Source organism: Pseudonaja textilis, chromosome 9 (genome assembly GCF_049901715.1).
Source record: "Pseudonaja textilis isolate UNSWEBS1 chromosome 9, rPseTex1.2, whole genome shotgun sequence".
NCBI classification, from domain to species: Eukaryota; Metazoa; Chordata; class Lepidosauria; order Squamata; family Elapidae; genus Pseudonaja; species Pseudonaja textilis.
In genome coordinates, this window is record NC_141998.1 from 781328 (window position 1) to 808720 (window position 27393).

General features: G+C 51.6%; 2 protein-coding genes across 2 annotated transcripts; both read left to right on the plus strand.

The window, feature by feature from the left end:
* The first annotated feature begins 1816 nt into the window (after positions 1-1816).
* Positions 1817-18681, plus strand: NPC1L1 (NPC1 like intracellular cholesterol transporter 1). The gene is made up of 18 exons (XM_026715094.2): positions 1817-3514; positions 4897-4997; positions 6369-6541; positions 7156-7284; positions 8216-8398; positions 8646-8760; positions 9279-9406; positions 9518-9658; positions 10166-10255; positions 11112-11302; positions 11684-11811; positions 11929-12058; positions 12177-12232; positions 12800-12950; positions 14493-14724; positions 16232-16345; positions 17077-17239; positions 18169-18681. Exons 1-18 carry the CDS (start codon positions 2142-2144, stop codon positions 18327-18329), a joined length of 3759 nt encoding a protein of 1252 aa, XP_026570879.2. The 5' UTR covers positions 1817-2141; the 3' UTR covers positions 18330-18681.
* A 3035-nt stretch (positions 18682-21716) lies between these two features.
* MRPS24 (mitochondrial ribosomal protein S24) lies at positions 21717-23138 on the plus strand. The gene is made up of 4 exons (XM_026715190.2): positions 21717-21813; positions 21916-21996; positions 22121-22232; positions 22651-23138. Exons 1-4 carry the CDS (start codon positions 21784-21786, stop codon positions 22932-22934), a joined length of 507 nt encoding a protein of 168 aa, XP_026570975.1. The 5' UTR covers positions 21717-21783; the 3' UTR covers positions 22935-23138.
* The last annotated feature ends 4255 nt before the right edge of the window (positions 23139-27393 follow it).

Consider the following 27393-nt stretch of genomic DNA (forward strand, 5'->3'; position numbering starts at 1 on the left):
AATTTCTTTTTTTAAAAACACCACCAGGGCCTATTGTGGCAGGATCTGTCTGGGAGTTACGGAAGACCTTTTTTTGCTCCTTTCCGACACAAGTTGCCCTCGAGAATGGATTTCAGTATTTCTTGTGTCAATTGTATTTGTCAGGCCAAAAAAGCTCCCGTGGAAAAGAGGCAGCCTCGGCCCTCCTTTATGCCATAATAGGGGGTAGATGAGGAAGACTGGCGCAAGATTATAAACCTCCAGTATCTGGCCCGTAGGGTCAAGGCAGCTGCCCCTGTCTGTCCTCTTGGTCAGAGCAGTGCTTGCTGCTAAAGCGTGCCTCGGTTTCCCAGCTGGGTCAAGGCCAAGATTCCAAATAAGCCGGGGGTGCGGGTGGAGAAACAGGTAGGTGGGGACTAGCCCAGCATGGCGAGAACCCCACTGCTATCTCTGGGTAAATGATAAGCCAGGACACGATGCTGGTGCAGCCTGATTGGTGTGTGTGATATCTTGAAAGTAGGTGAGGAGCGAGCGTGCGCTTTGGCACTCCCTTTTCTCCGAGGAGCCCTGCCGGTAGCCCAGACTTGCCAGGATGCTGCGGGTGGCCCTGTTTGCCGTAGTGGTGCTCAGCACCAGTCTGGACCTGAGGACCGAGGTGGGTGAGCAGTGATGACAGCAGCAGCGGAGGTTGTGGGCGGGAAGGGTTTAGTAGCAAGGTGTGCTTTTGAGGGACCTGGTGTCCCCAACTACAAGGCTTCTCCTGAACTCCCTCTCGGCCCTTTGAAGGGACGGACACTTCAGCGGGGTGTGTGGTGTGTGTCAATTTATCTGCGAAGGACCACTTCCTCCATTAAGGCTTCCCTAAACAGATACATCTGTAGTTTGGGGCAACTAGAGATACATACACAAACAGAAAAGTCAAGTATCCAAACACCCAAATATCCTTTGAAGTTCGTTCAGAGGAGGAGATTGTCCCCAGATGGTCCAGTCATAGGCAAGTGGTTCAAGTTAGGCTAACTTTTTACGGTGAGCCTCAAGGAGATGGCAGGCTAAAAAGTCTTTGGGAGCAAGAGCCGTATTGGAGACCGGCATCCCGGAGTGAAGAAACAAAGGCTGGCGGGCCTCTTCCCCTCTGGGGGAACGCAGGAGCATTTTCCGCTTTGCTCCTGCCACGGAAGACGGAGGGCATCTTCTGGAAAAGGGCAGAGCTGGCTGGCACCAAGGGTGGGAACGGGATGACCTGCTTCTATGACTGACGTTCTCTAACTGGGTAGGACAGGACAAGCCTCTGCTTTTCCTTTAGAATAGGGTGGGACAGGCCTCTCGGCCAGAGGCGGTACTTGATATGGGGGTGGGGGATATATAATACATGTGGGTAGGGCTAATTTGGTGGCAAATCTGAGGAAATGTCTTTTTGAAATGCCACATTCGTATTTCAGGCTAATCCCATGAGATGAGACATATATACATTTAATAAATAGACATTCCCACTTCAAAATGCCCGGAAATCGGTTTTCAGTCATGATATTTAGAGATGGTTCCAAGGACGACAAAACGAGAGTTTGGGAGGCTGCGTTGAACCCCAGGCTGCGGGTTGCCCCTCCCTCCCTTAGAAGCCAATGCAGGGTGGAAAAGGGGGCCCCGTTTCCTGGTTCTTCCTTGGTTGGGAAGGTGAAATAAGACTTCAAAGGCCTGGGGAGGGGAGGGGGGGGGCGCGAAAGACAACAACCCCTGATCCTAAGGCTTCTCAAAGGGCCCCCGGCAGAATGTGCCCCCCCCCTTGAGCTTCCGAAGAGGAGGAAGCTGTGCTTGATCGGGGCGGGGTTGCTTTGATCCCCGTGCAGCTATATCTGCCGTCCAGTCCCTATTGCAACCCATGGGGGCAGAGGGACCCCTCCTCCTTCCCCAGCCCCTCCCACCAGCGCAAACATGGCCCCCCTCAACAGCCATGGGGATTAAGGAGCTCTCCCTGCCTCTCTGCCTTCCAGGCTGCCGCCTTGACCGAAATCCACCGGGCAGGATACTGTGCCGCCTATGGTGAATGTGGCCTGAATCCTGAACTTGGAAACGGACAACTCCCGCACAAAGTGCCCTGCCTTTCCAACACCCCGGCCCGGCTACTCACGGGCTCCCACCTCAGCCACTTGAAGAAGTTGTGCCCGATGCTCTTCACGGGAGAGAACAGCACCTACGCCTGCTGCTCGCTGGGCCAGTTGCAATTCCTGGAGCAGAGCTTGATGCCGCTCTGGTCCATGCTGTCTCGCTGCCCAGCCTGCACAGAGAACTTTTCCAACATCCACTGCCAGAACATCTGCAGCCCAAACCAGAGCCAGTTCATCAACATCACCCGGGACTTCACCCGGGACTTCAACGGCACCTTCCTGAACGCTTCGGTGAGGGGCGTGTTGGAGTTTCAGTCTTTCTACAGCCAGCAGTTTGCCGAGGAAGTCTTCCGGTCGTGCAAGGGAGTCAGGATACCGGCCACCGGGGGCTACGTCATGGATGTCATGTGTGGCAAGTACGGGAAGGCTGCGTGCAACGCTCAGCGCTGGCTAGACTTCCAAGGCGACACGAGCAACGGGTTGGCCCCCTTGGCCATCTCCTTTCAGCTGAAACCAGCGGACTGGGCAGCTGAGGAGATGGGCATTTTGCCCCTCAACAAAACAGTCTGGAAGTGCAGCGAGGCTGTCCATAGTAGCCCAAAGTGCTCCTGTCCGGACTGTGAACAGTCGTGTCCGGCCATCCAGCTTCCCTCTTCCGAATACCAGCCCTTCAAAGTGGGCAGCATGGACGGGGTCCTCTTTGCCTCCATCCTTCTCTTCGGGGTGGTTGCGCTGTCCTTTATGTCCTTGCTGCTGTGGCAGAGGCGCTCCTCACCCGAGAAGCAGAAGGGCCGCAGCAAAGAGGACGCCGTGACTAAGTCGGCCACCTCTGAGAAGGTGAGCCAGGCCGTGTACGACTTCTTCGTGAAGGCCTTCAGCAGTTGGGGCACCCTGGTGGCCTCTAACCCCATCAAAGTCGTCCTCCTTTCTCTAGCCATTGTGGCAGGGCTTTCCAGCGGAATGATGTGGATGGAACTGACCACAGACCCCCTGGAGCTCTGGGCCTCTCCCGACAGCCAGGCCCGGCAGGAGAAAGCGCTCTACGAGGAGCACTTTGGGCCCTTCTTCCGGACCAACCAAATCATCCTGACAGCCAAGAACCCCTCGAGCTACATTTATGATTCCATTTTCTGGGGCCGGCAGAACTTCAGCGGGGTCCTCTCTCAAGCGGTGCTCTTGGACCTGCTGGACTTGCAGACGAGGCTGCAGGGCCTGAAGATCTGGTCTGAAAAGCATCAGAGGCAGGTCACCTTGCAGGACATTTGCTACGCCCCTCTGAACCCCCGGAACGCCAGCCTCTCCGACTGTGCGGTCAACAGCCTTTTGCAGTTCTTCCAGAACAACCGAACGCTCCTGCACAGGACAGCCAACCAGACGGTGGGGAAGAAGAACGGCACAGTCGACTGGAGGGACCACTTCCTCTACTGCATCCAGTGAGTGGGAGTTTGGGAAGCCGCCTTCTATGCAGGGGGTGCGGCGGGGTGAGGTGGATCCGTTTCATTTCGGGGTAAGGTAAAGGGTCCCCGCCTTGCACATCCATGCTAGTCGTTTCTGGCTCTAGGGGGCGCTGCTCATCTCCCTTACAAAGCCGAAGAGCCAGCGCTGTCCAGAGACGTCTCCGTGGTCATGTGGCCGGCAGGATTAAACGCCTTCAAAGGCGCACAGAGGAACGCTGTTCCCTTCCCACCAAAGGGGTCCATATTTTCCTACCTGCATTTTTTTACATGCTTTCGAACTGCTCGGTTGGCAGAAGCTGCTGGGACAAGGAACGGGAGCTCACTTCATTATGCGACGCTGGGGATTTGAGCCGACGAACTGCCGGCCTTTCTGATCCACAAGCTCAGCACCTGAAGCACTGAGCCACCACGTTCCTCTTTCATCTTTTCATCCTTGCTAAGAAGGGCAGCTGGTGCCACCTTTTGGTGGCACCGTTTCCTTTTCATCACCATTCATTCATTTATCTTTCCTAACCATCTCTGAACTGATATGTGTATATATATATACATAGACATAGACATAGATATAGATATAGATATAGATGGTATTCAGCTTTGCTCGGGTATTTTCCCACGTCATTGTAGTTGTGCTTTTAAAGTTGTAGCAATGTTTCGGCAGAATCTCATCTGCCATCATCAGGCTTCTGTATTACCCGAGCAAAGCTGAATACCATACATGTAAGTACCTATGAAAACTTAAGAAAACACACACATATATATAAAGTATATGCCAGTTTAAGGTTGCCACCTTCAGTGCCAGTCCTGCTGCTGCCTCTTGTACCCCAATTCTTGTCTGTCTTGGGCGTGTGCCCCTTGCCTGCTGGAGGCAGCTGCTTCCTTGGCCCTGGGTCACTCCAGGCACGACACCAGGATAGGGAGGGGTGGGACCTTTTTTAAGCTGGCTGGCTGCCCCTCCACCCCCCTCGTGGTTGGCCCCTCCCAACCTTAGCCTAAATGGAAGTGAAGGGAGATGAGTGGCCCACCCCGATCTGGGTCCTCCTGGTGTTTGGGTAGCAGGACTGAAGGCGACAGGCTGCTGCCCAACCTTTTGGGGGGCACTTTGCAACTGGCCATAGGAGGAGCCTGGCCCATCAGCACAAACCCTGGTTGGCCCTGACTGCTCTACCGCCCGTCCACTTCGTTGTTCGGAGCCTGCCGAGAGTCCTTGCAGGCGTTACAGGCCAGGCCAATGGTTTTCTTGGTGCATGACAGCCTCTCTTGCCTCGGGGATCGGAGCTGTTCTTTCTCTCCCGTCTTCTCCCCTCGCACCCCCCACATTATCACAGTGTGTGTTCTTCTCTTCCTTGCCCTTACCACAGCTCTCCAGCCTCTTTCCAAGACACCACGGAGCTCAAGCTGAGCTGTATGTCAGACTACGGAGCGCCCGTGTTCCCCTTCCTGGCTGTAGGAGGATACTCAGGTAGGAGAACCTGCTCCCTCCCAGGTGCTAAGCACAGACAGCAGTGGCCCCCTCTTTCATGGCGTTCCCAACAGGACCGACCCGGTTTAGGTCAGGGGAAGAAGAGAGCGAGGTCAGCTGGAAGGTAGAAGGACAAGCATTGATAACCCTGGTATCCTACCTGGCTGTGGTAGGAAGGTCCAGGCCCCCGCTGGGCTCGGAGGTAGATTACCTTGAGCTGGCGATGCTTTCTGGCTGTTTTTCCGTTTCTTGAGATCTCAGCTGTGCCTTCTTTAGATTGGAATTAAGATATCTGTAACTCTGACACGCTTCCTATCGGGTTTACCTGGGAGAGGCGGGGCAAAGCCCTCCAATCCCGTCACTGTTATGGTAGGTCCCAGACGGCACCAGAGGAGCATTTTGCCCCAGGTGCTGCAGGGCTCCATTGCAAGGGCAGTGCAACTGGGACCCATCTGTTTTTCAGAATGTACATTAACACAGCTGTAAGGAAGAACCCTCCGGGCATCCCCATGTGGACATGTGAAACAGCAGCAATGGGAGGAAAGAAACAATTTTAAATATGGTTTTCTAGAAAGTCTACGTGTGGGAAAAAAGGAGCATTCGTGCTCAGTTGGAGAACTTTATCAGGATGAAGTTGCAATGCACCTCGGGTTCCTGCAGAGAAGTCAGTGCAGAATAAGTGCCACAAACTTGGAATTTATTAGCAGCAGAGAGTGAGAAAAGATTTATCTGCCGTTCAGGAACAAATTTTAAGATTTAAAATTTAGAGCAAAGCAAATTTGTCAACAAATATAAAACCTGGACATGGTGGTGGGAAGCGAAAACAGAAGGCCACGCAGCAACTGGTCCCACAGAAAAAGAAGAAGTTTCTTGTTTCGGTGTATTTTGTTGCATTTGGGCAGGGAGTAAAATGAGGAGAGGCAAAACTAAGGGACGGTGGCTTTCAAGTTTTCACATGAATCACACAACAGCCGTTGTTTTCTGTGTCAGGGTGTGACGTTTGTGGTCCATCGCTAGCTCTGAGCTCAACCCCCTAAGAGCTATGAGGTCTTTTCGTGTGAACCATTCTCAAATTGGAATCCGGAAAGGCTGAAAGGAAGCTTGCTTAGAATCGGGGCTAAGGTGGAGTTTGCAACTTATTCTGATGAGAAACGGGAGTCCAGAATTATCTGATCCATGCATTTCCCGCTAGACATTTTCCAAACGGACCAGCTGGATCCCCGGGCCTGATTTGGGCCTTGTTGGGCTTCCTCCTGGGGCGGTTGGGCCTTTTTCCCGCTGCCCTGGGGACTCTGGTTGGAAGCATCTGTTGGAACTAGCAGGTCCTCCTGCCTCTCCGGCGTTTTGGTGACTTTCCTCTGTGCTCGACAGGGTTGGCGTATTCTGAAGCAGAAGCTCTCATCCTCACCTTCTCCTTGAACAACTTTCTCTCCGGCGACCCGCATGCTGACTTTGTGCTCTTGTGGGAGGAGCGTTTCCTGGAGGTGGTCCAGGAATTTCAGAAAAATAACTCCGAGAAATACGCCATCGCCTACATGGCGGAGGTATGAGTGCCACTGTCCCTTCCTGCTCGGGGGACTGAATCCAGCTGTAACACCAGGCAGCAGCCTTCATGTGGACAAGGGAGCCCAGGAGAGGAGAGCTGGCCGAAAAGGGTCTAAATGCTGGCATCGTTCCAGGTTACGAATACGGTAGAATTCCCTGGGAAAGGCACTTGTATGTTACCTGTGCTTTTATTTAAACCATTTTAGCTGCCCACCTTAAGGCCAACTCTGAGTGGTTCCCAACCAAAAATAAAAACAGCATTAAAAGCCACAATAAGACCATAAAGCAATACTTGAGGGAATAACTTTACAAACTGTCGCGTAGCTGCATTTTAGGAAGTCCTGAAGGCTCCCGCTTCTCTTGCTCATAGCCAACTTTTAAAACCAGCCGTGTCTGTTGCAGGCAGGGCAGGGCAGATGTGAACAGAGCCTCCAGCTGCCCTTCTGCCTCCGCCTTTCGCAAGAATTGCGCAGTTGGTTTTCATTTACTCAGAACTAACCAAGACGATAAGAAAAGCCCAAAATGCAGGTCTTGTGCTACAAATGCTTATCAATTGCTATCTGATGTTCCCGCGGGAGCCAATTCAACTCTCCTCCGTTTCCTGCGACTGCAGCGCTCCCTGGAGGATGAAGTCAGCCGAAGCACCTGGGAGGACCTCCCCATCTTTGCCGTCAGCTACCTGGTCATCTTCATATACATCACGGTGGCCCTGGGAGAATACTCCAGCTGCAGGAACATCCTGGTAGGACGAAAAGACAGGCAGACAACATGCCAGATCCCCCAACCAGTTCTAGCCTTCCGTCCAGCTTGTGGGTCTGACGGGAGGGGAGGCTGGTCCCAGTTGGTTCAAGGAAGAACAAGAGCTGCCACAGACTCGCGGCTTCTCAGAACTTCCTCCAGATCAGGGTGAAGCGTTTGGGTGGGTGGTGAGCCTGGTCTCTCCAAGACGTCTCTGCGGAGAGAGAAGCAGGGGGGGAAACTTTCAGTCACGCCCATGGCTGTCCCTCCTGGGCAGAGCAGCCAGATTCTAAGAGTGACAAGTGATGAGATTCCCCCCTTCCTGGAGCAGGAAAGTTGGGGTATAAGGGAATGTGTGGGTGGCCTTCAGGGAGGAGAAAGGAAAGAGATACTCTCCAGGGAAGAACCAGACAAGAGGAAAAACCCCGGTGGGTGGCTTAATGGTCAGAGGAAGAAACTTAGGAAGGACCTGCCTAATTTATTTATTTTATTTTTATTTTATTTATTTATTTGTTTTGTCGAATAAATAAATATAAACATGAGTATGAGATGATCGGCATAAGAATAAACATGAGTAGGAATACAGGAAATAGGTACGAATAAATGGGGACAATAGGACAGGGACGGTAGGCACGATGGTGCGCTTATGCACGGCCCTTGCAGACCTCTTAGGAATGGGGTGAGGTCAATAGTGGATAGGAGTGGATAGTTTAATCTGTCTGTCTGTCTGTCTATCTCACTTCATCTAGATCTATCGATCTATCTGTGGTTGTCTATGTATCAATCTGTCTGTCTGTCTGTGTCTGTCTATCATCTCTTTCTCTCACTTCATCTATCTATCTATCATCTATCCATCTAGGTATCTATCAGTCATTTATTTATTTATTTGATTTGTCAATCGCTTACAAGACTTTCCCTCCCCGTCTCCTTTCCAGGTGGATGCCAAGCTGTCTCTTGCCCTGGGTGGCATTTTGGTGGTCCTGGGGGCCGTGCTGTCATCTTTGGGCTTCTACAGCTTCGTAGGGCTGCCCTCGTCCCTCATCATCATTGAAGTGGTGCCCTTCCTGGTCCTGGCGGTTGGCGCTGATAACATCTTCATCTTTGTGCTGGGACACCAGGTGCCAATGCCTCCCCATCCCCAAGACGGGTGGGCTCAGAACAGGCCAAAGCTCCTGTTTGGAACTGGGGTGCTGGGAAGAAACGGGGTTCCGGAGAGCCAGGAGCAAGGCCCTTCCTGCTACACCAGACTAAATCGGGGTGGGTGTTGCCCGGCTGAGCCTGGAGCGGCCCCGTCAGGCAGCCTTTCCTCTCTGGCTGGCCCTACCTCTCACCCCGTCTCTCCCCCCCCGCCTCTGCCATTGCCAGAAATCCCAGCCAGAACCTGGGGAAACCCCAGAGCAGCACCTTGGACGCACTTTGGGCAGCGTGGCCCCCAGCATGCTCCTGTGCAGCCTCTCTGAGGTCATCTGCTTCTTCCTGGGTGAGTGAAGCTGGAGGCAGGTGGGTGAATCGGGCGGCTCGTCCCACATCCTGACCCATAGGTGCTATTGCCCCCACCCACCCCCATGGCTAATGACCCCCACCCCCCCAGTGGCCTCGACCGGCTTTTGGGGTGGAGACACTGCAGGCAGTGGAGGTCGGGGGCATTGGTAGGAAGTTTTCCGTGCCAGGTGAATGCAACCTTTGGAAAAGGTGTGTTTCAGCATTAGGATGTGAGCCAGGAAATAGGTTCGTATTATATGCTGGAAAACAATTCGCTAGCCCAATTGTGCAAACCCAGCCAGACTGAAGTGGAGTTGTTGTTGTGGCTATTGTTGGTGTGAGTCGTTGCAACCCCAGGGACGTGCCAGGCCCTCCTGTCTCCTGGAGTTTGTCCGAGTTCATTGCGTTGAGGATAACTATGCGCAAAAGTAAATGTCCCCATTTGAAAGCCTCCTTATCTCACCAGAGCCCCACAAGCGACCCCCTTCCACCTTATCCCTTCCTTTGGCTTTCTAGGGGCCCTGACACCCATGCCTGCGGTCCAGACCTTTGCCCTCTCGGCAGCCCTGGCAGTCTTCTTCGTCTTTCTGCTCCAGATGTCACTCTTTGTGGCATTGATGTCCCTGGATATCCGCAGGCAGAAGGTCAGGCCGGCTGCAGGGCATCTGGGGGCTGAGCTGCTGTTGTGGGGGTGGGCTGGGCTGGGGGCCTCTCTTGCAGAGCCCGCCATGAGCTCTCCATCCCCCTGCCCATAGGCCTCTCGGGTGGATCTCTGCTGCTGCCTCCGCGTGCCTGAATGCGAGCCCGTGAAGCCACACGATGGGCTTCTCCGTACATTCATGCGCAAGATCTACACGCCAGCCTTGCTGGGCAGCAGCATCGTCCGAGCTCTGGTGGTGAGTGCCCCGCCTGGGCAGAGTGGCTGGGAAGGGGATCTGAGGGACGGGGGGGCAAAACAGGGGTGGGGTGGGGAGAGCCAGCTCACTGTCAGGATTCCGGCAGTTGCCCTAATTAGATTATGAGCCTCGAGCCAAACTTTAAAAACTTCAAAGGATTTATTAGGAGCGAACATGTCGGCATGATCTGTATGTAGCCGATTCTGAGACACGTAATTCATGGTCACCCTTGGCCCTGGTTTTCCCCCGACCCCCACCCCTCTGGGTGTATCATAATTCACACTCTCCAACAAAACACGTTCATAGCCAAAAGTCATCAATCACCTTCTCCAATTAGAGATTCTGGTAGCTTAGTTACAATCTTTGCAAGATAAGAAGGGAATGCACAGCTTTCATGTCCCCGCCCCCCGCCCCCCCTTCTGTTCATGGCAACTCTGGAACGGGCATAGAAACGTTTTAAGAGTTGACACACCCAGCTTTCCTTCTGGCCCTTCCTCCCGTCTCCAGGTGCTGCTCTTCGTCCTGCTTTTCTGTGCTGGCATCTACCTGACATTCCACATCGATGTGGGGTTGGAGCAAGAACTGGCGGTGCCCAAGGTGAGCAGAGGACCGTAGTGGCCGATCCAGAAGCAGCAGAGCCTCATTTCACCCCTGCCCCTGTCGGAAAGCCACTCCTGAGATAACCTGCCTTCCTTCTGAAACCACTTTAAGCAACGACACCTGAGATGGTTTTATGGCGGATGCAGAAGTTAAGTTAGAAAGGGTTGAAGCCGTACATCTTATTTCAAGGGCGTCCAACTCGATTTCATGGAGGGCCACATCAAGGTTGTTTTTGACCTCGGGAGGACAGGGGGGAGGGGCATGGCCAACTCGACGGTCACTTATGTCGGGGATGCCTGTGGCGGCCCAAGCACACTTCCAGCGAAAACAGGCTCCCGAGCTCCATTTTCGTCTGCCAGGGCCTCCTGCAATCCCCTTCTAGTGAAAACGGAGCTCGGGAGGGCTGGATGCCCCATTTTTGCTGGCAGAGAGTTGCAGGAGGCCCTGGCAGCCGAAAACGGATCTCGGGAGCCCGTTTTCACGGGCAGAAGCACTGCGGGCCGGTCCTTCTCTGTTTCCAGAGCGGCCCTGCAGGCCACATCTAAGTATCCCGTAGGCCAGTTCTGGCCCTCTGGCCTTGAGTTTGACACCCCTGTCTTATTTTAAACAAACCAACCAAATCACTGGCTAAACATAGAAACGTAGTGCATTTAAACATTAATCTTCCTTCTGGCGTTTGTGCAGGCAGTGGAACCAGTCAGCTAACCTCCCTCTTGGCTGATGGAGCAAAAGGAAGCCCTTCCAGGGAACGGCATTCGCCGACCAGCCCTCCATTTCTGAAACATGTTCAGAAAGGCAGATTAGGTGGCCAAGGAGCGGCTAAACTTCCCCTTGCTTTTCTTTGATGCTTCAGGACTCGTACATGGTGACGTTCTTCCAGTTTTTCAACCGATATTTTATGGTGGGCGCCCCAATGTTCTTCGTTACCACTGGTGGCTACAACTACAACTCGGTGCCTGGAATGAACAGCATCTGTTCCAGTTCTGGGTGTAATAATAACTCCATGACGCAGACGATCCAAATGGCCACCAAATTCCCTGAGAAGTAAGCCAATTTGAAGCTGCTTTCAACTCAAAATTAAACTTTTTGCAGTATACGTATCTTCCTGCTATTAAAAAAAAACACGCTTTGATTTTAATTTTCCGTATGAAAGATGCTAATGGTGTTTGAAGCCGAAGTAATCGCCTGGCTATCTAAACATGTGCCTTTAAGGGGGCAGAGCTATAGAAAGCTGCTCACTCATGTCTGTGGTTGCCCGGCGTGTCCCAAACCGGAATGGCATCAGTTAAAACTCAGGCACCAAAAGCACCTCAGAAATCTCTGCCAAAGTTTTTTCAAGCCGTCTTTGGCTAAGGCTTCTGTCGAGGCCTTAAGAGAAGAGACCCCAAGGCTGACCTAAATCCTGAGCTTTCTTTCTGCTTTCAGGTACTATCTGGCCATTCCAGCTACTTCCTGGGTAGATGACTTCATCGACTGGCTGAATCCCATATCCAGATGTTGCCGCATTTACAAATCTGGCCCTAACAAGGACAAGTTCTGCCCCTCAACCAGCGGTAAGGAACTCTGCTCAGGGAGGGTGGGTGAAGTTCACCCCATCTCAGGGCAGGTGGCCAAATGTCTACGGGGCCCTGGGCTGGGCCAGTGTCCAAGAGTTTGTCTCTCTTTGGTAGACTCCCTTGCCTGCACTTTCAACAAATGCATGGGCCGCGTCCAAGGCATCCTCCGGCCCAACAGAGAAGAGTTCAACAAATTCCTGCCCTGGTTCCTCCAAGACATGCCCAACTTCAAGTGTCCCAAGGGGTGAGTGCCACAAATGTAGCTTGGGGCGGGGGGTCTGTTTCCATTCGGCACCGTTTGCCCACACCGTCCAGAGGTTCATCAGCCTTCCCGGTGCATTCATCTCTTCCTCCCTCTACAGGGGCCTCGGGGCTTATGACACATCGGTACGTCTGGGGTCCGATGGGGAGATCTTGGGTGAGTAGAACCCAGCAGTGGAAGGCACTTGTCAGGGTTCCGGTGATTGCCCTAATTAAATCATGAGCCTCGGGCCAAGCTTCAAAAGAATCCAGAGGATTTATTAGGAGCAACATGCCAGCATTAATCTAAATGAAGCCAACTCTGGCATACCTAATTAACATTCACCTGTGATCCTGTTTCCCCCCTCCCCCCTGGGTGTGTCATAAATCAGGTTCTCCAGTGAAGCACGTTTTCACTGGGCTGGGTGTCATCAATCACGTTCTCCAAGTAAGGATTTTCCTGGGCAGAAGATCCGGTAGCCTAGGCTACAATCTTTGTGAGATAAGTGCTGGAAGGAACTTCTGGTTTTAAATGGCTGCCCTGCTCCGTCAGATTTCTTCCGCCCCCTTGTTTATGGCAACTTGAAATAGGAACGCTTTACGAGTGGACAGTGCTCTCTATGCAGGCCAGCAGGAAATGACTTTGAGTTCTATGTCATCCCGCCTAATTTCAGAGTGGGATTGTGATTTCTGGAGGAAGGCTGGTCTGGGGATGGAACAACATCACACCTCTTGCCTCCAACAGCATCCCGGTTCATGGCCTACCACACCCCGCTGAAGAACTCTCAGGAAAACACGGCAGCCTTGAAGGTGATGCGGCAACTGGCGGCTAACATTACGGCTACTTTGAGGGAAGTTCCCGGCACTGATCCGAACTTCCAGGTCTTCCCTTACGCGTACGTTGAGGGAGGAGAAACTTGGCAGACCCGGGGAGGGAGGGAGGGGGAGCTGAGGAAAGAAAGGGGTGCCGTGCCCCCCATCGCAGGGCAAGAAGGATCTGGAAGCCATCTACTCTTAAGGGAGCTTCAGGGCTACACATTCCAGCCATGAAATTGCGATTGGGCTCGGGTCTTGCTTGGAAGAGTCCAAAGCCGATTCTCGGCTACCAACATGAACCAGCTAACGGGCATGGCTGCGGGGCAAAGGCCCTGACCCTTAAAGGTCCTGAGCTGCCAAATGGTGGAGAGCCACAGAGGAGGAGAAGAAGGAGTGCTGAAGACTGGACTTCGAGCCAGTTGCGCTTGCTCTCTCTCTGTCTCTCTCTCTGTCTCTCTCTCTCTCTGTCTCTCGGTGTTGTGATTGTGAGGGAAACTAGGAGGAGGAAGGAGTATTAGATATGTTCGTCACCTTAAGTTCCGTATAAAAATAATAGCAATAGCAATCGCACTTAGACTTATATACCGCTTGATAGTGCTTTACAGCCCTCTCTAAGCGGTTAACAATGCCAGGGTATAAACAAACAAGTAAATAAATTACTATATTGATAGTTTGTATAGAGCCTGTTTCCTGACATGGAGTGACCTCAATGCACCATTCTGCGTGGAAGTTCCCAAGAACCAAGCAGGCTGAGATAAGGGATGATCCAGCTGAGGATGACAGGCCTACAACATCTGAGCAGCTTGAGTCCTTTCCTTTGCAGTATAGTGTCCCTCCTGAGAAAGCACTTCAGTCAGAGCTGGAGAAGCTTCTTGACGAGAAGCGAAACGTCTTCAAAGAAAACCCAGAAAGTCCAGTTGCCTCTTGAAAACAATAAATAAAAGCACCTTTGGGGCAATTCAGTTAGGGGTCAGCAAGCTGTTGGGGACCATCGTACAGAAGAAAAGAAGCGGTCAACGCCATAAGATCATAGAGTAGGAGGGAAGCTGAAGGGTAGAGAAGACGGTGAGGAGGTGTAACAACCCTCCGAGGTGCCTGAAGGGCTGCCTTGTAGGATTCCACAAGGCAATGAGAAACAATTTGTTTAAGTTATAAGGAAGTAGGTTTTGTTTGGACACCAGGCAAAAGTTTGCCTGACGTTGAACCAAAGGGAAGAAGCCTCGAGAGCTGCGGCATTCTCCTTCCCTGGGGAGTTTAAGTGAGGCAGGATAACAACCTGTCAAGGACACCATAAATATTGTGGTTGAACTGGGTAAGGGGTTAAACTAGATGATCTCTAATCTCCCTCCTCAGGGAGGGGTGGGTGGGCCTTGGAGTGTTCCCGGAAGGGTCTATGAAAACTCACCAAGGCCAACTCGCCACGGGACAAGAATAGATTCATTAAAGAAAGGATGCAAAAGGAGGGACAGAATGGAACGGGAAGGGCAAAAATTAGAATATGCGTAAATTTATTTTAAAGAATGAAATAGAATTGTTAAATGGTTCCGTGGTGAGTGGGCTGTGGCGTGTTGGCCGTAGCAAGGGGTCCCACTCCCTCCCCGGAACCGCTTCTCTTCCCGCAGAATCACCTACGTGTTTTATGAGCAGTACCTGACCATCACCACCGTTGGCCTCATCAACCTGGCCCTGTGCCTGGTGCCCACCTTCGCCGTCTGCTACATCCTGCTGGGGCTGGACCTGCGCTCGGCCTTCATCAACCTGCTCACCATCATCATGATCATTGTGGACACCGTGGGGGCCATGAACCTTTGGGGAATCTCCTACAATGCCGTCTCCCTCATCAACTTGGTCACAGTGAGCCCCTCTTTCTTTCCTGGGGATGGGCACCACAGCTGTGTGCGGGGGAGGCAGGCGAGGAGAGGGAAGGGGGGGTGCCCAAGTGCCCCGTGGTCCTGCCAGATGTGCTTAGCTTTGCATTCCTGGTGCTTAGGGCTTTTCTGGAGTATCCACCTGCTGCAGGGTCCCCACTGGAGATTTTCTGGAGGTGCAGGGTATCACAAGGAAAAGGCCCCTGGGGCGCAGAGGGAGGAACCCACCTCTCGAAAACGAGAGGAGGGTAAAAGCAGCAGCAGTCTAGCTAGGAAATCGCAGAATGGGGCTGTCCTGTGCCTGTTTCCAAGTTGCCGTAAGAAAGAGAGGGAGGGAAAAAACCTGAAGGAGAAGATGGCGAGTGAGCTCAGAAGCGCATTCCAAGCTTATCTCACCAAGATTGTAACTGAGGCAGAACCGGGTAGTCTGGGCTCGAAAATCGTCTATTGAAGAGTGCGATTGATGACCCCCAGCCTATAAAAGTGTTTCGTTGGACAATCTGAATGATGATACACCCAGGGGGGCGGTGGGGGGTGGGAAACAGGGTCATAGGTGATTGTAAATTACGTATCTCAGAGTCAGCTTCATAGAGGTCATGCCAGCATGTCACTCATAATAAATCTTTTGAAGTTTTGTGAAGTTTGGCTCCAGGCTCATGATTTAATTAGGGTGATGGCTGGAATCCTGACAGCGGCCTTTAAAAAACTCTGTTTCTTAAAAGGGAACTGTTTTTATTTACTAGAATTCTGTGGAAGCTTCTTGGGTGTCAGAGAGGATCCCTTTTGGGGCAGGAAAGGCAGCGCTCAAACCGATGCATGATTTTTTTATTTTTTTGACTTTTTTATTGTCTCAAAGCAGCAAACAAGGCTGAGCGTCACTTTTCTTGCAGTCTGCAAAGATTCTACTTCTCTGCCCTCCAGGTCTTTCCTTTATCTGCAGCTGCTGGGAGGTCCTGAGCAGTTCCTGCTAGGCCAAATTCCGGTCCTGTTTGGTTCCCCGAGTCACCGTCTTTCGTGCAGAGAGTGAAATAGTTAGCTTTTCCTTCCACGTTCACTTTTTTTTTAACTTTTACCCTGAACTTATCCCACCTCCTCTTTTGTCTTGGTACGTGTGATGTTTTGCCTGCCCCATTGAGGTTTTCCAGCCTTGACTTTTTTCTAAGTGCTGCCAAAATATTAGAAATAGAACAATAAAGGAAGAGGATGAAAAGGAACCTCAGTGGTCTTCTAGTCCAGCCCCTGCTCAGGTAGGAGACCCTATACCAGGGCTCTCCAACCTTGGACACTTTTAAGACTTGTGGGAGTTGAAGTCCACAAGTCTTAAAGTGGCCAAGATTGGAGACCCCTGCCCTCTACCATTCCAGGCAAATGAATGTCCAATCTTTTCTTGAAAGCCTCCCGCACAAAATATCGACAATACTCTTGCGTGGGTGAACAACAAAGGCAGGTGCATCGACTGTTCTTTCACTGCTAATTGCTCCACTCTCCTGCAGGCCGTGGGCATCTCTGTGGAATTTGTCTCTCACATCACCCTCTCCTTCGCTATGAGCAAACAACCAACCAAAGTAGAACGCTCCCGAGAAGCCACAATCAACATGGGAAGCGCGGTAAGGAGGAGGCAAAAACGGGGCCAAGAAAGGCGGGTGGAGGGAGGTGTGTGCCACAAACAGCATACTGAGGGCACTGGTTTTATTTGGAGTTACCCTATTGGTACAGACTGGTGAAAAGCAACTTTGAGAGTTCGCCTGGTTTTCACCTCATTAAAAAGTAAAAGTTTCCCCTTTCCCCCCAAACAATCAGTCACATTGTCCAATCTGGCTGCTGGCCGGTAACCTGGTTACTTCTCTCCTCCTCCTCTCTCCAGCCAGCTGTTGGGATGTCCTTGGTTCACAGGAGAAATTATTTTGTTTTGGCTACAAAAGCCCAGCTATCTCTATTCCCCACCCTCCATATCCCTCAGCTCCAGGGTGGCAACACTGAAGCCTGAAAAATGGCCTCAGTGAGACCAGCTTCAGGGTTGACAGGTGGCCCCCCCTTAATTGAAAAAGACGTCCTGCAAAGAAAAGAAATCACAAAGAGGTTAGCCAAGGTTCAGTCTAGCCTCCTCTTCCTCCACCTGGAGGTCCCTTAGGTTTCAACTTCCCAATTGTCCAGTTGGCCATGAGATCAATCAATGGGACTCTCACTTTCCCATTACCTGTGGTGCTGGTGAGGTGATCTCAGTTCTGCCGTTCCAATCTTCTCCAGGGCGAGGGACTTCTTGCCTTGAAATTCCCAGGAGCAGCCCTGATCTTCCCCACCCCAGGGCTGCCCAGGTGTGACGTTTCCCTTCTTGCAGGTGTTTGCTGGTGTGGCAATGACCAACTTGCCAGGCATCGTGGTCCTGGCATTTGCCAAGGCTCAAGTAATCCAGGTCTTCTTCTTCCGCCTGAACCTCATCATCACCCTCTTAGGGATGCTGCACGGCCTGGTGTTTCTGCCTGTCATCCTCAGCTACTTCGGTAAGTCTCTGCTCCGCCTTCCCCGGTTCCTTTGGCTTCCCTGCCCAGTGGAAGCTAAGGAGGCCCTCCACCCTCCACGGGTGGCGGCTGCAGGCTTCCTCTGTTGTCCATTTGGAAATTTCCTCCTGGCTCCAAAATCAGAAGTAGGAAAGAATGTTATAGGGGCGGTTGCATTGCACGTTACAGTAAAAAATGGAAATGTCTCCCTCTTAGGCAACGGCTGTGTGTGTGTGTTTGTGTGCGTGTGCGTGTGCAGAGGCGGAGAGGAAAGGGGGGGTGTTGCCAGGGTGTAGCAGCGGGAGGGATTCCTTCCTGAAGGAAGGCAGAATCCAAGAGGCTGCCCTGAATCGATCCACCCTGGGAAGGAGACGACCCAGTCTGCCCAGTAAGGGCTTCCTCCTCCTAGGGTTAGGATGTGTTGTTGTTTTTTAATCAGCAGCATTCCGCCTTCTTGTAACCCTTTCATTATTTGGTGCCTGTGACCCTCTAGCAAAGGAGGAGAAATGCCTTATATTTTTTTTAATCCCGTTATCCGAGTTGGGAAATGATAACGGGATGTGCAAAATAACCTTGAGGAGGAGGAAGAAGAAGAAGAAAAAGAGAAGGACGTAATTGTGAGAAAACATCTTGCATTTGACCTCTTCAGTTAATCAGGCAGGGAGGAGGGAGGCACACTCAGATTCTGTTCTTGTCACGGTACGATAAAGGTGGTTTCTAGAATTCACAACTACGGAGTTGAGAGGAACGCTGCTGAAAATGAGGACAGGTGGGAGGCTCCTGCTCAGCGTCTCTTTGTCTCACCTGGGCAGCTTCAACCTGACTGATGTTGAACTAATGAAACCCAGGGGCTCCAAGCCCTCCAGAGATAGATCCCACCCAAGAGGGTCTTTCTGTGCTCCGTCTTCCTAACTCTCCTCCTCTCCTCCCAGGGCCTTCGGTCCGTCAAGGGACGCCGGAGCTACAGCCGAGAACGGAGACCCCCTCCGTCCCTTTGGAAGGCAAAGGAGCTCCTAGCAAGGACCAGACCTCTCCAAATAACCACAGCCAAGATCCAGCCCCAAGCCCCGAACCGAACAAGACGGGGCTCTAGAAGTCTCCAGGCCTGTCTGCAGGGCAGAAACTTTGGCCAGCAGCTGGCCCGGTCGGTAGCCAGCCTGAGCAGAATGGAGCCGGGGCGGTCAGGAGAAGACAACGGGTCTCCTTGCTTTCCGTTGCAACACACGTGGAGCTGGCTTCACACATCGCGCTAAGCCACTGGACAACTTATTTGTGGCTTAGAAGGCTGTGTTAATCCTAGCCAGTTGTGCCACTTCCACCAACAAATCCTGGTTAAAGCAAGTTGGTGAGATGTGATGCAGCTGGCCACGAGTACACACATCGTGCTAAGTCATTGTTTAAAAACAGACTGCTTAATAAAGCTGCAACTCGTTGGGCTCACATGACATGCTAAGCCACATCTGTGTGTGCAAGTGTGTGTGTGTGTGTGTGTGTGCGTGCATGCCCTGTCGAGGAAGCCTCGACTCCCGGTGACTGCTTCTTCCTCCTCGGACTGAGAGAGAAGCCGCCCTAGCCGGCTTCATGCCCCAATCTCAACCCTCCAAGGTACATCAGATTCGGAGACCAGGGCTGGGCTAGTCAGTACTGCTATTATTATAAAGCAGAATCTTCCCTTTTGTAGCAGAATCTTTCAAGACGGAATATGCCTCCCCCTTCCTCCCTTTAGCGCAGGAGTGTCCAACTTGATTTCGTTGAGGGCTGCATCAACTATGCTAGACCTTGGGAGGAGGGCAGGAATGTGTGGCCAGCTCAGCATCACTCGTGTCAGGGCGGCCTGTGGTGGCTGGAGCACTCTGCCAGCGAAAAAGGGCTCCCAAGCTCCGTTTCTGGCTGCGATCGCCTCCTGCAATCCTCTGCCAGTAAAAACTGAGCGTACGGCCGTCTTGAGCTCCATTTTCAGTGGCACAGGCACCACGGGCCGGTCCTTTGCTGTTTCCAGGGCAGCTTCACAAGCCAGATCTAAGCACCATAGGGGCCAAATCCGGCCCTAGGACCTTGAGTTTGACACCCTTGCTTTAGGGGGAGGGAGGATATGAAGTAGCGAAAGACCTGCCTGAAACATTTTCTCATTCTTTCCCCAACTCGGGTCTCTCTTATCTGACCATTACCTTGGTAGCCGCTTTCCCTCTTGCCACTACAAATCAGGACTAGCACTACTCACAGTCTCCTGGTTCTACCCTGGTGCCTTGACCCCTACACCAAACTGGCTCTCATGCCACATTTTGCTTAATGTATCTGAACCCAGAGGAGCTGGCTAAAGAAACGGTGACATGTGTATATCTAACACAGGAGATACCCCCCAAAAGACCCTTCAGAATCTTCTATCTGTATCTGTTTGATATTGTACGAATTTAGTTTCCATCTAGAATGGGGAAACTTTGTCTGAAACACTAATCAACTAAGGAGATCAGGCAAAAAAATCTAAACCTGGCAACCAAACCTTAGCTCAGAAGTTGGTTACAACTGGACAGACTTTGGGTTTCTCCTCAGAATTCTTTGTCCCCCAAAGTCTCGACCAGGGACAGTTGTGGATACCTGGTTAATGCTCAGCTCTTCAGCGTTGGACTTACCTTTTGTATTGTCACCCTGAGTTCCATAGACAAAGGTAAGAACAACTGCCAGGTTAAAAATGAGATGTGTTCTCAAGTGTGCCTTAAAATCAAATTTCCAACGTTAAGTTGGAACTTATGACTAGAAAACTGCTGAAAATGCTATCTGCCATTTTTACTAATTGCCAGCCCATTTATAAGTACGCATTGTCTGTAAAGCAGATGTTCTTAACCCAGAGGCTGCCTGTGTAATAAATAATCCCTAAATTATTTGCACCAAGACAAATTCCTTGTGTGTCCAATCACACTGGGCCAATGAAGAATGATGTTCTATTAATTAAATGGTATTTTCTTGGGAGGAATTTTTGGCCTTACTAATAAAACAAGAAGGTTCTGGATCAAAATCTGACTCCTGTCGCTGAAGCCACTTCCTCTCCTGTATCAGGATCAGCTTCTAGTTTTATTCATTGATCCTGCGGGATGGTTTACGATTTACCTGACCCTTCTCAGTAGTGTTAAATATGTCTGTCACTCAAATAAAATGGAAAACAGTTATATTGTTTAATATTTCAATTCCTGATCTATTACGATGGGGATGGGGGGAGAACAGTCCTCAAAAACATTTTTAAAGTGTTTCGTTTCTCTCATTCACTGATGAAATACCAATAGCTTTAACATGAATTATTTGTTCCTTATTTTTTATCTTCATCTTTCACCAAAATATCGCACAGTGTGGCTGACAATACAATTTATAGCGTTGTCCTTAAGATATTAATTTATTTACTATATTTAATCACAATTTTATTTGTTCTGAGCACTGTGAAACCAAACAAGGACAATACAAGTGATGTGAATGTAACAAATGCAGAACAGCTCAATCAAGAGGGTCAGAAACTCATTCAAGGTGAGTTTTGTGGGGGCTACCCAAGAGCCCCATTGCCGCCATGAAGGCTCAGCAGGTCTTCCTGTTAGAAGGCCTCTCCGGATGTCTGTGTGCCCTCATATAGCCATACGAGGTGCTATAAGGAATATCCAGAAAGCCTGAATTGAGCCTGGAAGCTAACAGATGGCTAGTCAAGTGATCTTAGGATCGTTGGTATTGTTGTCCCATCAGCATCCTGGTTGCTGTGTTCTGGACTAACTGGAGTTTCCAGGTTCTTCCCACTGAACATTTTGCTAGAGTTCTGCAGTGTAGCTATCAGGGCTTGAGTTACCTTCACTGAGGCATCTCAGTTAAGACTTACGCACCGCTTCACAGGGCTTTTTCCAGCCCTCTCTAAGCAGTTGAGAGTCAGCCTCTGGCCCCCAACAATCCTGGGTCCTCAATTTACGGGCCTCGGAAGGACGGGAGGCTGAGTCGACCTTGAGCGGGTCAGGATCGAACTGCCGGCAGTGGGCAGTCAGCAGAAGCAGCCCTAAGCTTTTGCTGCCTTCTGATTCTAAGCCCTGGGGGCTCTGGTGCAAGAGGTGGAAGCTCCTTGGAAGGGAATTCAGCCTGGAAATAGGGAGGGATTTTTCCATAGGGGGTCTCCAAAGTTGGCTGGGGAATTCTGGGACTTGAAGTCCTCCAGGCTTAAAGTTGCCAAGGTTGGAGACCCCTGCTCTACAGTCTAGACCATTTCAATCAATCAATCGATCGATCGATCGATTTCCCTACAGTGAAAGCAAATCGATGGGCCAACTCGCTTCCCGGAGTTGTGGGCGCCCCATCGCTGGAGGCTTTCAAGAGCAGATCCGAGCGGGGTGGGGGTAGACTAGAAGACCTCCAAGGTCACCTTCCCGCTCTAATCTGAATTTCAAAATTTGAATCGGAGGCGCGCGGCGGAAGCCGGAAAGGGCGGGGCGTCCTCCGGGCCGGGGACGGAACTTCCGGCAGGGGCCCTAGCGCGACCCCTGGCGGCCAGGAGGAGGCGGCGCAATTCCGGCCTGCAGGCTCCCATGGCGGCGGCGTGGCGGAGGGGCGCAGAGGCGAGTGGAGGGGGGGGGGCGCCGGGAGGTGAGGGGGCTCCGTTGCGGGGAGGGGGGGCGTCTCTGCGCATGCCCATTCCTGACCGCGCGCTTTCTCCTCAGGCCTCCGCGCGGGCCCTGAGGGGCGCCTGGGGGCCGCCGGGCGCGGGCCGTGGCTTCCGGAGCAGCGCCGCCCTGGAGAAGGTAAGGAGCCCCTCGGCCCCGGGGGAGGCCTCCTCCGCGCGCGGGGGGGCTTCTGCGGCTGGGGGCGGGGGTGGGGGTGGGTGGGAGCCGCCCTGGCCCACGCTCGCCCCGCTCTCCCTTGCAGTGCCAAGCGGGCCGCGTCCGGCCTCGGAAGGGGAACCAGCCGGTGACGTACCAGGAGGCCCACCCGCCCCACTACATCGGCCACCGCAAGGGGTGGCTCTCCCTGCACACCGGTGAGCCTCGCCCGGGGGGGGTTGGGGGGTGGAGGGGACCCAGAAAGGGGAGAGCCCCCCCCCCCAGATGGCCCTTTATCTAGCAGGAGTTTTGGGGGGGGGGCTGGAAAGGGGAGGAACCCCTGGGCTGCAGCTGCAACCACCCGATTATGGAGCCTGGGGATGCTGGGGGAAAAACGGGGGCTGCAGCCTGGAGGTCGAAGGGGCTTTTCTGCAAAAGCAAAGCCTTGGATCGGATGCTTTCAGTGAAAGGGCAGCCGCAGCCCGGCTCGGCCCCCGGACCTCTGCCGGGTCCTTTCCCTCTTCCAGGGTCCGAGCGGCTGGAGCCACGGCCCCCCGCCCGTCTCAGCCCCGAGCCCTTCCCCTTGCATGGCGAGACACCGAAACAGGCTCCGGGCTCCTTGTTCTGCTCCCGCAGGAAACCTGGATGGGGAGACGGACGCAGCGGAGCGCACGCTGGAGGACGTCTTCATCCGCAAGTTCATCTTGGGCACCTTCCATGGCTGCCTGGCGGATGAGATCGTGCTGAAGCGCCGGGCCAACGTGGTGGTCATCTGCGCCATCCTCCTCCAGAATCTCCCCCCGCATAAGATTTACTTCCTGGTGGGCTACACGGAGGTGCTGCTTTCCTTCTTCTACAAGTGTCCCGTTAAGATAGAGCTGCAGACCGTACCGGAGAGGATCATTTACAAACACCTCTAATCCTGGCTGAGCTTGGCGTAGGAAGATGCTCCGTACTGGACCCGGTGCGGGTTTATTGCTTCTCTTTGTCCTGGAACAGGCTGGTGTTTTCCAGACACGGGCGTCTCCTCCAGAGACTGGAAAATAGAGGGAAGCCCCCAGAGATAGGAGAAATCTTGTCGATTGTTAGATTGCTGAAATGCAAACAAGGAATATTTGTCCCTATCTGTGGCTCTTCCCAGATCTTTGTCTCTTTAGCTATTAGAACCTTGGTCTCTGTAGCAATTGGAAACAATTTCACTTTGCTTTGTTGAAAGGGGGCGGGGGGACCTCCAGATTGAGGTTGCATATAGCCTGCAGGTTGCCACCCCAGGGCAAGTGGGGTGGGCGAGTTCCCGCATAAACAGAAGGTGAAAAGGCTGGACTATGGCTGTTCTGGGCTCCCCCCTCCCCACTGTTTTCTTTCTTCACGGACTGCAGAGCAAGTGCTTCAGTTCAGGAAGGAACCTATCCGGTAAAAAGGAGGGTTGTGAGGCAGGCAGACAGAGAAAATGGCACCGAAGTTCAGGCTAGATTCTTTTCAGGCAAATGGCCAGAATTAAGCTCTGGAGTAAGCTGGCTGTGAAGTTTATGGACCTCGGCTTCAGGCAACCAGTGCAGGATGGCCTGAGATGGTAGAGATGGAGCGACCGTATGAGAGCTACCTTGGGGACAAAGCAGGGCAAAACAAGGCACCCTGGGAAAATTCTCCCTTCTGTTCTGGGAAAGAGAACCTGTTCCATATACTTCCCTTGTATCTAAAAGAGATGAAGAGAGATCTCTCTCTGGGAGATAAAGTATTCACACATTGGCAAGTGGTAAAAATGGGATAAACAAGTTCCTGGCAGTCCACATCCACCCAGGCATGACAAGAAGGGCAGCTTGAACCCCAAGGTGATTTTCTGTAGCGAGAGAGTCTGGGGAAACACGATTTCTGCTCACAAACTGTCACGTTTAACAGGGCTGAGTAACTGGCAAAATTCATGATGGACCAGCGCTGTCCAAGTGTCGCAGCAGTTTCATTTTGTCTAAAAACAAGTAACCCAAAAGAGCCAATCCCGGTTAAACCACCAGGGAAATCTCGGGACTTATAAACCAGACTGGGAATTGGGCAAAGAGGGCAGGAGCAAACCTCTCTTCCTGGACTTGTCTAGAAATTCAGCTTGACTTGAAGAGACGGCTTTTTTTATAGAAGAGCGAAGGGGGGTCTCTCCAGGAACTCTTCTTTCCCTTTGAAGTACTTCTGCTGCTAGGGGTGTGTGTCAGCTGAGCCCCAATTCCGAAAGCCAGGTCCCTGGCCTCGGGGAAATGACCGTGAAAGTAGAGTTTGCTTGCCTGAGTCCCCCCAGCTGAAAGGAGGTTGGAAAAAGAGCCCCTTGGCCGTCTCTTCCACCTTGTGCTCAGTGCAAGTTGTGTACCCAGTGACTGCCAGTGGGCCAGGCGTGAGCTTGGACAGGGAGGAGGGAAGACTCCGGCCGTGTTTTTGCCAGCACAAGCTCCTTGGGATTGGAAGGGCCGCCTCTTTGAGGTCAGTCCAGCCTGGCTGGGTAACCGCAGTTTCTTTTCTTCCTGGAAATCAGGATGGTTGTAAAGTGGAAGTTCACCGTTTTGACTCGAAACACAAACTCATTGAAAAGACTCATCAGGCGTGTGCACTTGAATTGAATGACTGGATTGACCTACCTTGGGAGTTTGCACAAGATTGCCGCTATTTTTTAATCCAAGGTTAATGGTAATCCAGTTTAGCGTGTGCCGCTTTGCCGAGCCAGCATTCATGGATGCGGCTGATGTCATCCAGTATAAAGTAACTCTGTAGGGTCATCCTGTGACACAGGATGTTGCAAGGAACGCTCACCAGGAAAGGTTACGGTGGCAGAGATTCCTGATGAGCTGCACTGAAGAGGGGCCTCTCAAAGCTCCTCTCTGAACTCTGATTCTGCTTCATAAGACAGGGCACAGGGTTCCTGGCGCTGCCCGGTGTACAAAACTAATGATGCAAGCAGAGAAACGCACATGGCCCGTCTCCAGATTCCTAACGGTTTTAACTTTGCCCTTCAGAAAACAGAGTCCAAAGCTTAGAAGCCCCCGGGAAGCTAAGCTGGGTGGTGGGAGTGAATATGACTGGCCTTAACCCAGATAGTATTTATCTTGGCTGTATTTCTTTCCAACAGGTGTGAACCGGTTAGGATAAAACGCCAATGCAACGTGTGGCCAAGGAGGCCAGATTCGCAGTTAGACGTTGTGTCATGAGTGGAAGGTTGAAACTGGCCGCTGAGGTTCTGCATGTAATCCTTGCAACCGAGTGACCCTCTGTTTCTTCTGGCCACTGGCCATCTGTTTTCCCAACCTGGCTGTTCCGATTCATAAATGGGTGCTGAAGAGGCCCAGTTGTTTTCCTCGGTGGTGGTGTGGTGGTGTCTGGAGCACTTCCTAGGGAGTGCACTGTTTGCTTTGTTGGTTTAGGCCTAAATGTTGTGTTTAGAACCCTTTTTGCCCATAACATCCACGGGAGTAATTTGAGTGTTAGTCACAGGGCCAGAGACAGCTTTATTTTTAAGTCCCAGTCCAGCCAAGAGAGCAAACAGCCAAGACGTGCACTGGCAGTAATGGTGGCTTAGTCCTTTTCTCTTCCCTGACACAAGCCATCATCTGTAATCCAGGGCTCTCTTTCTCTTTTCTACCTGAACTTCTGTTTGCCTCCCTTCCAGGGAGATTTTTTAAGATTTGATTCTGTTGTAGGTGCTTACCAGTTTATGTATTTTGCTGTGCTGCCCTGTCTAGGCGCCCCCAGCCTCAGTGATGGCAGAAGCAGTTGGAGGCAGGCAGTCCCTCATACACCAAGCCCTGTGCACAAAGGGCTTTATGGGTGAGGCCAACACTTTGAATTGCCCCAGGAAACTGGATTGTCGCTGCAACTAGTGATATAACATGGGCATAACGTGTGTGGCGCTTCCAGATGATCTTCAAAGACAGCCCCACATAGAGGACTTTGCAATAGTCTGTGAAGTTTTGCATCTTCCAATATATTTTTATCCACTACTAGATGACAGTTTCGTGGCATAAGACCTGCTCCCTGTGGAACGTAGATGTTTGCAACTGGTGCGGTTTCTGTTCGGTGGGTGGGAAGTTTTCTACCCAAGTAAATACATACTTTTGGTCCTTTAGCAACCGATGTAAATGCCCACCAATAACATTGAAATCTTATACTGTTCAGATGGCAGGTTGGGTTCTGCTTACAGAAAACATTCCTTTAGATGCTAAATGATTTACCATGCAACGAGTAGATTCACGCAATATATTGAACTGACATTATTCCTTAGGTTTACACCCCGTTTCTTTCACAAGCACCTCATACGAAACTCTCTGTTTCCCCCAACAGCCACCTAGGTCAAGCTAAGAGGACGGCTGCCTTAAAAGACCATACTTGAACCAACATTGCTTTGGTCCTAATCCAACAGTTCAACTACTACCCCACATTCTAAGTTTGGGCCTCTTTCAGCAGAATGTGATATATCTTCCGGCTCACATTTATGTGACAATTTCCTCAATATTAGCTGGAGATTCACAAATAGAAAATCATTCTAATTATCCCAGCCTCTCCGTGTTAACTTCAAATTTTGTACTTCCCAATATGTGCAGATAAGATTCCTCATAATAAGCAGTGCTTTTTTCCCCTGCTACAGCACGTTGCATTCCCACAACGCTTGCTTTTTTGTTACTGCAAATTTGGGAGGTGTTTTCAGGTCCCAGAAGTCCTGTCTGATACTTAAAAGTTGCCTTTAGGGGAAAACCGGTGTAGAGCCGGTATATTTACAATTGAGCATTTATAAACAATCGTGTCTTTTCAGCAGTCTAACATCATGGGTAGGACTTGCTGCAACTTAACATTGCTCTGTAGGTAATGCCATCGCAGGACCATTTTTCCGTAATCCACTTGCCAGTACACCTGATGCTTGGGTTTCCAGTAATTTTGTATAACTAATCTAATAAAGACAGTCGAAGAAGCTTCTTGGACGAGAAGCGAAACGTCTTCCAAGAAAAAACCAAGTCCAGTTGCCGCTTGGAAAAGCACCTTTGGGATAATCCAATAAAGACTCTCTCACTGGGTCTGGGGACTGAGTGGGTGATATAAAAATCCCATAGAGCAATACGTGATAAATGTCCAATTTATGTATGTTAGCGTTATATCTAACAGGAGATATGACCCACATCTTTGTAAGTAAAAGGACACAGCAGCAGCAGCAGCCCCTGATCTTTTGATGGAGTGGCAGGTGCCTCTTTCCATCACCTGCAGCTCAAACGCCTTCCCCACAGATTGACAAACTCCACAGGGGATTCACACGGGGGGAAGCATTGGGTGCCCCCTGTCGTGTCGAGAGATCATCCGGCTGGTGGAACATTGACTCAAGGGCTGCAATTTGTTCCTTCCTTCCCAGAGTTG